This window comes from Orycteropus afer, unplaced genomic scaffold (genome assembly GCF_000298275.1).
Source record: "Orycteropus afer afer isolate SDZICR_OR568_19922 unplaced genomic scaffold, OryAfe1.0 scaffold00059, whole genome shotgun sequence".
Classification (NCBI taxonomy): Eukaryota; Metazoa; Chordata; class Mammalia; order Tubulidentata; family Orycteropodidae; genus Orycteropus; species Orycteropus afer.
In genome coordinates this window covers 8,681,711-8,693,980 of record NW_006921646.1, presented here as the reverse complement: position 1 = coordinate 8,693,980, position 12,270 = coordinate 8,681,711, and the positions used below count along the sequence as shown (strand labels likewise).

General features: G+C 41.2%; 1 protein-coding gene across 1 annotated transcript in view; it reads right to left on the bottom strand.

Annotated features, from left to right (window-relative positions):
- Positions 1-9,058: 9,058 nt before the first annotated feature.
- DNAH8 (dynein axonemal heavy chain 8) overlaps positions 9,059-12,270 on the bottom strand; it is a 423,841-nt gene continuing 420,629 nt past the window's right edge. The window contains exons 91-92 of the mRNA XM_007939462.1: positions 10,318-10,439; positions 9,059-9,346 (exon numbers count right to left, since the gene is read on the bottom strand). Coding sequence (XP_007937653.1) covers positions 9,059-9,346; positions 10,318-10,439 — 410 coding nt within the window. The remainder of the gene's footprint in view (positions 9,347-10,317; positions 10,440-12,270) is intronic.

Here is a 12,270-nt window from a genome sequence, read left to right as displayed (position 1 = left end):
TCCTGTCCCTTGGCTCAGTCTGGTGGCTTTCTGGTACTTGGCTACCACTGCTGCCCACTCTGAAAGGGATCACATTAGGAGGTACTAGATAGAGTGGGGGAGCTCTGGTAGCATAGTGGCTAAAGCACTTGACTGCTAACCAGAAGGCTGGCGGTTCAAACCCACCAGCCACTCCTCGGAAGGAAGGTTGGGCAATCCTACTTCCGTAGTGATACTGCCTCAGAAACCCAAGGAGGGGTTGCTATGAGTCGGGGGTCGACTCAACGGCACATAACAACAACAACAACAACAGATAGAGTGGGAGAGAAATTTGGAACAAAACTCAAAATCATAGAAAAGACCAGCCTCACTGGTGGGATAGTGACTGGTGGAACCCCTGAGATTTTGGCCCTTAGATACCCTTCAGGCCTGGAACTGAACTCATCCCGTGGTTCAGCCAAACTATAGACAGGCCTATAAGAACAGTAACACTAGAGAGGTATGCACTCGTTAGAATAATCAATCATATGAAATCAAAAGGGCAGCATTTGTCCAGGGATAAAGCTCAGAAGGCTAGAAGTGATAGGAAAGAAGGATGAAGAGAAATGGTAAACACAGGGAGGAAGTGGGAAGAGTGCTGTTACATTGTAAGGACTGCAATCAATGTCATGAATCAAAATGTGTATGAATTGTTGAATGGAAAACCAATTTGCTCTGTCAATTACCACCTAAATCACAACAAAAAGTTATGTGTGTGTGGGAAGGAATCCCACTCTCTCAGTGTTCTCTCCTACTACTTCAAGCACTCAGGAAAGCTCTGAAATTCAGGGAGACAGAGTCTGTGCACAGATGTGAGAAATACCCTCACTGAGATTGTTGAGGTGTTCTCAAGAGACCATAAGAAGGAGGCAAGGGGAAACAGGGTGGGGAAAGAGGATGAGCAGAAACAGTGTGAAGGAGCTTGCCAACCACAGTCTAGATCTCTCCTCAGGTCCCACGCATGCCTCTCCCAGCTGCCATGAAGACTGGCTGCCATTGGCCCCCTCAGCCCCCTCGTCCCAAGAGGGACAGCTCTGTAGGGCCATGCATCTCCACAGTTCCTGTGGGGACTGCTGAGGCCTTTGCTGTGACTGCTCCATGGCCCAACTTCTCCCTCTGCCCAATCCTGCCTCCATCTCTCTCCCACTGGTCGTGTTCCCAAGAGGTCTTCCTGGTACAAATATCCACTCAGTTTTTTCCAGAGAAACTGACCTAAGACAGGGAGGAAAAGTATAAGGTTTTAGTGGGTGGACAATTTTTATTAAATATAGAAAAGGCAGATAAATCAATGTCCTTAGATAATGCTTGGTACATTAATTGTTCAATATCAGCTATGTTGTTGTTAGATGCCGTTAAGTCAGCTCCGACTCATAGTGACCCCATGTACAACAGAACGAAACACTGCCTGGTCCTATGCCATCCTCCAAGCCTTGCTATGCTTGAGCCTATCATTGCAGCCACTGTGTTGATCCATCTGGTTGAGGGTCTTCCCCTTTTTTGCTGACCCTCTAACTTTACCAACCATGATATCCTTCTCCAGGGATTGGTCGCCTCTCACAACATGACCAAAGAAGGTGAGATGAAATCTGGCCATTCTTGCTTCCAAAGAGCATTCCGGTTGCCCTTCCTCTAGGATAGATTTGTTCGTTCTTCTGGCAGTCCATGTATTTTCAGTATTCTATGCCAGCACCATAACTCAAAGGCATTAATTCTTCTTCAATCTTTCTTATTCATTGTCCAGCTTTCACATGAACATGAGGTGACTGAAAAAAACATGGCTTGGCTTCTGACTGCTAACCAGAAGTTTGGCAGTTCAAATCCACCAGCCTCTCCATGGAAGGAAGATGGGGCAATCCACTTCCATAAAGATTTGCCACCTCAGAAATCCAATGTGGGTTACTATGAATCAGAATTGACTCGATGGCAGTGTGTTTGGTTTTTTTATTTGGCTTGTATTAGGCACACTTTAGTCTTCAAAATGACATCTTTGTTTCTTAACGCTTTAAGAGGTTGTTTGCAGCAGATTTGCCCAGTGCAATATGATGTCTGATTTCTTGACTGCTGCTTCCATGGATGTCAATTGTGGATCCAAGTAAAATGTAATCCCTGACAACTTTAATCTTTTCTCCATTCATCATGATGTTGTTTATCGGTCCAGTTGTAAGGATTTTTGTTTTCTTTGTGTTTAGGTGTAATCCATACTGAAGGATGTAGTCTGATCTTCAGTAAGTACTTCAAGTCATCTTCACATTCCGCAAGCAAGTTTGTGTCATCTGCTGTCACAGGTTGTTAATGAGTCTTCCTCCAATCCTGATACTGTGTTCATATAGTCCAGCTTCCCAGATAATTTGCTCAGCATACAGATTGAAGTACTGTGAAAGGATACAACCCTGATGCACACCCTTCCTGACTTTAAGCTATGCAGTATTCCCTTGTTCTACTCAAATGACAGCCTCTTGGTTTACATATAGGTTCCTCATGAGAACAATTAAATGTTCTGGAAGTTCCATTCTTTGCAATGTTACCCATAACTTTTTATAATCCACACAGTCAAGTGCTTTGGCATAGTCAATAAAACACAGGTAAACATCTTTTTGGTATTCTTTGCTTTCAGCCAAGATCCATTTGACATCAGCAATGATATCCCTTATTCCACATCCTCTTCTGAATCCAGCTTAAATTTCTGGAAGTTCCCTGTCCATATACTGCTGCAACCATTTTTGAATTATCTTCACCAAAAGATACTTGTGTGTGACTAATGTTATTATTATTCAATAATTTACACATTCTGTTGGATCACCTTTATTTGGAATGGGCACAAATATCAATCTCTTCCAATCAGTTAGCCAGGTAGCTGTCTTGCAAATTTCTTGGCATGAATGAGTAAGTGCCTCCAGTGCTGCATCCATCTGTTGAAACATCTCAATGGGTATTCTGTCAATTCCTGGAGCCTTGTTTTCACCAATTCCTTCAGTGCAGCTTAGACTTCCTCCTTCAATATCATTGTTTCTTGCTCTTATATTACCTCCTGAAATAGCTGAACATTGACCAATTCTTTTTGGTACTCAACTCTCACTGCCCTTGAGTCAGATTCAACTCATAGCAAACCCTCCTTGGGTTTCCAAAGTGGTATTACTACGGAAGTAGATTGCCCAACCTTCCTTCCATCTTTCTTTGATACTTCCTGCATTATTCTGTATTTTGCCCATAGAATCCTTTAATATTGCAACTTGAAGCTTGAATTTTTTTCTTCAATTCTTTCAGCCTGAGAAATGCCAAGCTTGTTCTTCCCTTTTGGTTTTCTAACTCAAGGTCTTTGCACATTTCATTATAATACTTTGTTTTCTCAAGCTGCCCTTTGAAATCTTCTGTTCAGCTCTTTCATCTCATCATTTCTTCCATCTGCTTTAGCTGTTCTCCATTCAAGAGCAAGTTTCAGAGTCTCTTCTGACATCCACTTTTCTTGTCTTTTTAATGACTGTGTGCTTTCTTCATGTATGATATTCTTCATGTCATCCCACAAATTGTCTGTTTTTCAGTCATTGGTTTTCAATGCATCAAATCTATCCTTCAGATGGTGTCTAAATTCAGGGGGGATATAATCAAGATCATATTTTGGCTCTACTGGACTTATTTCAATTTTCCTCAGCTTCAACTTGAACTTGAATATGAGCAATTGATAGTCACAGTCAGCTCCTGGCCTTGTTTTAACTGATGATATTTTCTCCATTGCCTTTTCCACAGATGTAGTCGGTCTGAGTCCTGTGTATTCCATCTGGCAAAGTCCACCTGTGTAGCCATCATTTATGTTGTTGAAAAAAGGTATTTGCAATGAATAAGCTGTTGGTCTTGCAACATTCTATCATGTGATCTCTGGAGTCATTTCTATCACTAAGGCCCTATTTTCCAACAATCGATGCTTCTTTTTTGTTTCCAACTTTCATATTCCAATTGTCAGTAATAATCAACACATCTTGCTTGCATATTTGGTCAATTTCAGACTGCAGAAGTTGATAAAAATCTCTCATTTCTTCATCTTTGGGTTTAGTGGTTGGTGTGTAAATTTGAATAATTGTAGTATTAACTGCTCTTCCTTGTAGGCATATGGATATTATCCTATCACTGACAGCATTGTACTTCAGGATAGACCATGAAACATTATTTTTGATGATGAATGTGATGCCATTCCTCTTCCACTTGTCATTACTGGCATAGTAGACCATGTGATTTTCTGATTCAAAATAGCCAATACCAATCCACTTCAGCTCACTAATGCCTAGGATATCCATCTTTGTGTGTTCCATTTCATTTTTGACAACTTCCAATTTTCCTACATTCATACTTTGCACATTCCATGATCCAATTATCATTGGATGTTTTCAGGTGCTTCTTCCCATTTTAAGTCATGCCAACAGCAAATGAAGGTATCAAAAGCTTTACTCCAGCCATGTTATTAAGGTCAACTCTACTTTGAGGAGGCAGCTCTTCCCCAATCATATTTTGTGTGATTTCCAACAACATGAGAGGATCATCGTCCAGTACTACAACAGACAATGTTTCAGGGCTATTCATAAAGTTTTCTGGTAATATGTCAGACAGTGTTTCATTGCTATTTGTAAGATTTTCATTGGCCAGTTTTTTCAGAAGTGGATGGCTCCATCCTTCTTCCCAATCTATCCTAGTCTGGAAGCTCTGCTGAAACCTGTCCACCATGGGTGACCCTGCTGGTATTTGAAATACTGGTGGCATAGCCTCCAGGCTTACAACAACATGCAAGCCACCACAGTACGAAAAACTGAGAGATGAGTGGTGGGATATTAGCTATATGTCCTAATTATTGCTAGAATTTTGCCATGTGGCAATTTTTTTATACCTAAAGCAAGATCATTTTTAAAAATTGAAAAATTGGAGATTCTACCAAACAGGTAGGATGAGTGAGTCACTGAGTTAAATTTAATCAAAAGTTACTTTTTGGCTTCTTAAAAGAAGAGGATTTCTGTAATTCCTTAATTTGCTTCATTTAGGATTTTTTTTAACATGTTTGCTAGTATTACCTCTTGCTGAATTATATTCTTTATAGTATAGTAACATTTTAGTAACTTTTTGTTCTTTTTCTTTGTTTGTGTACAAGGAAGCAGCCCAACAGTGGGCCTGTGTATCAGGACCATACCCTGTGTCTTCCTCACTTGGATTCTAGGGCTAATTTCTCCAGCCACACTCCTTCCAGCAACATATAATGCACCTTCTGGTCTAGATCATTCATGGAAATCCAGAAAAAGCATATTAAAATGAATCTACTAATTCCCTTCAAAATCCTGAATTTTAATACATCTCTTCGCACAGAATAACATGCTGATATTTGCCTTATCATCTTTTTATGCACATTATCCTTTCCATCCAGATAATGAAAACTACTCACATGACCAAGTCAGAAAGACATAGCTTATTATTTTCCACACACCATTATGAATTTTAGAGGTCCATGCCATTGAACTCTGGTTTTAAGAAATGTAATACTTCGGAGCACTGACTGGGACCATTCAGCGTGGGTTCAAATCCCAGCTCTGCAACTTACTAACTCTGAGACCTAGGGCCTCATCTGTAAATGGAGGTGATAATAACAGTACTGACCTCGTAGGATTATTGTAAGAACTAAATCACATAATTCACATCAAGTGCTAAGACAAATGCCTGGCATGTGGTAACACTGTGTAAATGCTGACTGTGATTAAGTCACAGTGACTGTGAGTGATGGTGGGCCCAGATCTTCTGATCTATCTCTGGAGACTGGTAGTTCTTTATAAGCACTTATATGGTAGCAAAGCAGCTCTTTTTGCCAAATATAAATGATAGAAAAAACGTTTAACTACATACTCTCGGCTCTAAACTCCTACATCTTTTGATCCCTTCTGCTAATTATCCACTTCATCAACTCAGTTTCTGAATCCCCAAATACCATCTTTCCCTCCATACCATCTTTCCAATGACTTACTTTGCTTCCATTGTAACGGTCAGTTCCATTCCTCATTTCATCTTGTCAGGTCTAGAGCAAATTGCCTCCTCATAGACCTACTCACTTCTGTTCCTTCAGCAGTCTAGAGTCGTCAATGGTTTCCCACTGTCCACCATAGCCTTCTAGACCCTTCCAACATGGTACCTCATCTGTCTACATTTACCAGCCAAATAGGGTTACTCACTACCCCTTCATTCTTTTATTCAGTCAATATTTTTGCTATTTGCTCCCTCATGCTATTCCTGTCCTCAGAATACACTCGTCTACCTTCTTGGTTTATGAAAAGCCCTAGACCTAAATGAAATGCTACCTTGTCTTCAAGTTAATTCCTCTGACATGGTTTTCCTTAACCATTACTTCATACTTCTCTTATAGCCCTGAATCACACTATACCTCACATTATAGGTAAGTCCCTTATTCTTGTGAGGTCTCTCTGATGGCAGTGGGGATGGCTTATTCAATGCAACATCACCCACAAGACCAATGCCTTGTAGAAGATATATCTAAAGACACTTTTCTTATGGTCTTATTTTTATGTGAATTCCAAACTGAAATAACATTTTAAATTAATGGAGGACTAAATCCCACTGCTCATTTCACCAAGAGCAAAATGAGAATATATGGACTGACTCCAAGGAGGGAAAAAATTACTTTGCCTCTCTCCCAGCTTCAGTTGGCTTAACCATCTCTCTCCTTTGCTCTTTTATGCTCACCAGGTCTCCCTCACTCAAGTGTGGCAAATTAGGTAATTAGTGAAAGAGCAACAATTTTGCAGAGAAAATGGTTATGTGTTTATGGAAGTTCAATGGCTCAAAATGTGTAAGAAAACCATTTACTGGGCCTCGAGAAAGAAAGCAGAACTGGGTTCCAGCCAGCTCTTAGCAGAACGAGGGGTAGTTGAGAAGTGCACACCTGGCCAGGACCCCAGTACCCATCTCTCTGTCCTCTGTGTTGACATAGAGCAAAATCATCATCAGCAGCAGAGAGTTCCCAGGAAAAGGTATGTGTGTGTCTTCAAACTGTGTGATCGATGACCTTTGCTAGCTTCACATCTTTTCCAAATTTTCCATAAGGCATTCAAGTTGGTAAAAAACATTGAGCCTAATTGTTGTTCTCTGAAAACCATGATGTCCAAGGGTTTAGACTATGCAGCTTGTCTTCAATTGTTTTAGCAACTGGGCAGGAATAACAATAAAATATGTGTGTTTTACTTTGGCAACTGCAGTTCAGTTTGTTACAACGTCAGGCTTCTTTGCCTTCCCTGTGCCCACTCAGGCTGTCAGGCACAGTACTTCCAGATTCTAGCTCCACTTCAGAAGGGTAGTCCTTCCAGAGAATGTCCCCCTGCTTTACTACACTGACTGGCCAAGGAAAATGCTGAAACCAAGGGCTCAGCTACGTAACTTTTCAATAATCTTCCCTGGAAAGTTCTATGGGTTTTACATTGAATATAGATCAGGAGCTTACCAGAGGTCACTGCTATTGTATCTTATGTGTGGTCAAGTTGCCTCCAACTCATAGCAACCCCTCCTTGGGTTTCTGAGGCAGAATCTCTATGGAAGAAGATTGCCCAACCTTCCTTCCGAGGTGGTCACTGCTACCATTTGCTTTTCATAATCTATTTTCTACTGTTTGAAAGCACACTAGAGTGTGGTGGCATTTCCTCTAGGGTCTTCCATGGACACTCATAGGACAAAACCCAGGCCATTGGTCAGATATCTTACTTTGTTTCTCATCGGCACCCTTGATGAGGGCAATAAAGGGTCAAAGAGGAGCAAAGTAACTTGAAATGTTCCCCTCCTTCAGAAAAGACAGAGGGGATGAAAAGTTGGTGAATTTAGCTGGGGGCAGCAAAAGGATTCTAAAGGGAAGACTCTTCTTCAGTATCTTAAAGCTGCACCAGCATTCAATATGGGACCCCATCTGTTTTGTTAAATTGACAATTTCCTTTAAGCAGGAAACAAAGGTTCATACTCAGTTTCAGACTGCTACAGAGTAAGAAATAGCTTCACTTTTTAAAGACTTTGCTTTTTAGGGCATTCAGCATGCAGCCTAATTTCATTTGATGGAGTTTGTTTTTCCATCTCCATTTGCTGCCTAGAAATGTGTGCTTCATTATGTCCTGCAGAACTGGTCTTAGAGCAGAGGAGAGCTAGCAACTCAGAATTCTCTGGACTTCAAACCCCAAAACAGTAAAATAATAATAAATTAAAATAAGTTATAAAAGCAGACATATCAGTTTATTTTCTCTCTCAAGCACTTCACATAGCACACAGTTCTCCCCCATACCCTTGAGGGGGGTCTACTGGACCCCTCCAGTTTCCATTTCATAAGCATGTAAAGAAGACCAAACTTAATAGAGCAAAGGATAACACATTAGCATGAACATATACATGGGTAAACCCAACCCAACCCAACCCAACCCACTGCTGTCGTGTTGATTTCAACTCATGGTGACTCCACGTGTTACTGAGGAGAATTGCTCCACACTTTTTTAATCTTTAAGGAAGCAGGTTGAGCACCAGGCCTTTCTTCTACAGAGCCACTGGGTGGGTTTGAACCACCGACTTTTAGGTTAGTGGTCGAGCACAAACTATCTGTGTCACCAAGGGGCCTAAGACGGGTTTTACTTGAGGGAACATTTGCATTTTTTATTTGAGGGAAACGTTTGTATAGGCTTCATTTAAGATTTGTTACCAAAGTAACAGATCAATGCTTTGCTTTACTTTTTCAACATTGAAACTTTCCAAAGTATTTTCACACAAAGATAAGACTTCACCTTAAAAATAAATGTAATGGAATATGATTTATTGAAATAAAAAAGAATTACATTAATTTAGAATTGTCTTTTTGGAAATTTTGACATGAGGAAAAAAAAAACCAACAAGAGAATGTAAATGTAAACTTTTTAATTGAGAAAGAATAATCCAGCAGTTACCAGGGAGAAGAAATACACATTGCCAAGTCTCTTGATGAGACTGTCTATGTATGTATATCTCCTGATGCCCTCATCGAGCAGAGATGAACTTACTTGATGTCACACAAAAGGGCCACTCCCCTCAGGATCCAGTGGTCTGGGGACAAAACAGTTCTCAAATACACCACAGTGATGAAGGTCAAGTCTGTTCGCCTTGGTTTCTTGTAAATAGGACACACATACAACTTGGGGTCCTTGGGTGCTGTGGAGTTGATGGCAAAGATATGTAACACAGGCAGCTGCATGAAGAGCACCTTGGGGGTGGATTCGGTGAGCTTCCCATTCCGTCTATCCCAGGCTGCTCCATCCATGTAGAGTCCATAAATATAGACACCTTCCTGGAAGAGTCAAGCATAAGGTAATAGGATTTAAAAAAAGAAAATTAGGTGCTGTGAGATGGGCATCCATTATAATAAAAGGTTGCTGTTATGGAAAGAAAATAGGTATCAGTCTTAAAACGCTGCCAAAGGAAGAAAGCACCACACACATTGCATTAGTGAAATACTGAGGCCAATTTTCCCCTGTGGCATCTCTTGGAGCTATGAGCACTGTAGAAGTGTTCCTGTTATTGGCTGTTTGAGTGTGGGGGTGTCCCGCTTGGTGTGGCAGAATTAGCTGGCATGCCAAATCACCTCAGCAGGGAGAGAAAAGTTTCCAAGAGGTCTGGGCCACGTTGGTGTAAGGTGGGAGCATGAAACAGGATCTGGAGTTGGGGTCATAGAGGATCTGTCTATGCTGCCAAAACCAACCAGTAGCACCTCAAGGTGGATTTAAATCACCAACCTTTGGGTTAGCAGCTGAGCACTTCATTTGCAGCACCCAGGGACTCCCAGTTCACAGAACAGATAAACGTCAAAGCAGAGGCGGTGGGTGGTGTCTGTTTATCTTGGAGGCATTTTTCTACCTGCCCCAGCTAGCTGGGACACTGGAGGAACTGCCCCCACCCTAGGGCTCTGGATTGCTAATCCACTTAGTCTCTACTGCCCTCAGCACTCACTGGATCTTTGAGAAGCTCACATTAGTAGCTGGAGTCATGTGAAAAATCCTTGTTAGCAAACACAAACGTTAACTCATAATTATAGAGAAATGACATTTGGGGAGGTGCCACCACTCTCCAGACCTACTCATTAACCTTCCTCTCCACAGACAGAGGAGGCTTTGGCACTGAGGTCTCCTGATAACAGCAGAGGAAACCTTTGCTGCCGAGTTAATGGACTGAATGGAGGCACTCATAGGTCAGTTCTAAGCAGAACTTGAACTTCCAACCCTGGCTCTAGGACTGTCCCTGCTGTTGCTCAGTGGGGCCTACCGCAGGTGGAGACGTGATCTCCTCCTTGGTCTGTCGCAGGACTTCATTGTGGATTGTCACAGAGTCCAGGGCCCAGCCTTTGTGGGCTCGAGTCACTTCCTGCCTCATTGCTGTGAGGAAGCCTTAAGAAAAGAGAGAAAAGAGTAAATGAAAGGATTTTGCTTTTGATGCTTTGGTGCGGTCCATTTTAGAAATAAGAAGCAAGTGAAGTTAAGCGTTACTTGCCAAGCTATCACCAAACTATGTGCCTATCTTAGCTTAGCTTCCTAGTGCTGTTGTAACAGAAGTACCAAAAGTGGGTGATTTTAAAGAGCAGAAATTTATTTTCTCACAGTTTAGGAGACTAGAAGTCCAAATTCAGGCCACCAGCTCTAGGGAAAGCCTCTCTCTCTTTTGGCTCTGGGGCAAGATACTTGTCCGGTTTCTGTAACCCTGGCATTACTCAGTTCCTTGGAGGGCTCCGTGTGGCATCTCTCTTTCCCCTATTTATGCTTACCACTCTGTGCCTAATCTGCTGTTTTCATACCTCAAAAGTGAGTAGGTTTATGACACACCCTATACTGATATGACCATGATATGATATGATATAATTTGATATTAGCATAGCAAATGAAACCCTGATCCAAAATGGGATTACATCCACAGGTAGAGGGGTTAGGATTTATAGAACATATTTTTTGGGGGGGACAGAGTTCGATCCATAATTATGCTCATCACATGAGGAGTTTTTATTTGAGACCAAACCTCAGGAGGGAACATGCTTTCATTGTTTGTTTCTCTTCATGGAGGTCTGTGATGAGCTAAATAGTTCTGACCAGTCCCTTTCTTCCTCAGACTGGCTCTTGGTTTGAAACTGTCAGGATTTCAGTGGCTGAATTCCTAAAAGGGTTGTAACCCAGTTGTGGCTCATAGCTTCTATTTGAAAATTCTGTATGTATTGACGAATAAGACTGGAATTGTGAAATATTCTGAGAATGGCATTCCAATAAAAACTTGAATCGAATCATTATCAAGCTTTTATTTGCTTTAATGGAACAATTTCATTTAGTTTAAGGAAATAAGGCATAAAGCCAAAATAGAAAACCTGACTTTTAATTTGATCAACCAAAGCAATCATGCCGGAAAGGAAAGCTACATGTTTTAATGTGCATAATACAGTTATTTTAAGACAATACATGACTCTGCATATTGTGGTCTTGCTTTAACCTTAGTATTTGCAAACCATGCCATTCAATTCAATAAGAGAAGTATTTCTTGGAGAGTAGCATTTGATATTAGAAAGTATACCTTAAAATCCAATACAGTCTTCAAAATCTTAGGAAAATTTAGCTATGATCTATATATTTTGGTCTCTGTGTTAATATTGAAATTCATGAGGTTCTCCAGTGAGTCAAATTTGGAATGTGTGCATCCTTGCTATTCCCGGATTCGTGAGCTCTGAGAACTATAATGTACAAACAAACATATAAGTGATAATATTTTATTGGGTCTGAGGAGGGTTGAAGGGAAAGGGAGAGTTGCTAAGCATGATTACAGGCTCCAAGGTAAAATCCCTTGGAGTTGGATAGAATAGGTCTCTAGCCTGCCTTACTGAGCCAAACTCTCCCAATTCCCAAATTCTTCCCTAGTTGTTAAATTAGACACTTAGGGAGGGTCTCCTGTGTTCGTTCACTCATCCTCTCTGGAGTGGCCACTATATGCCAGGCGCTGCTCTAGGTGGCATGGTCACAAACATGAAGAGGCCATCCATAAACGCTGCATTCAGGGAGCTTGGTCAAGAGTGGAAGGAAACAGACCTAATAAACAAGGACATACATGCAATACAATGTCCTTATGAACAAAGGCATGAACAAAGTTAACCACTTGGAGTGACAGGTTAGGGAAAGCTTCAGTGAGAAGATGAAATAGAAGGTGATTATTGAGATAAGTAGGAGTTTGCCAGATGGGTCAGTT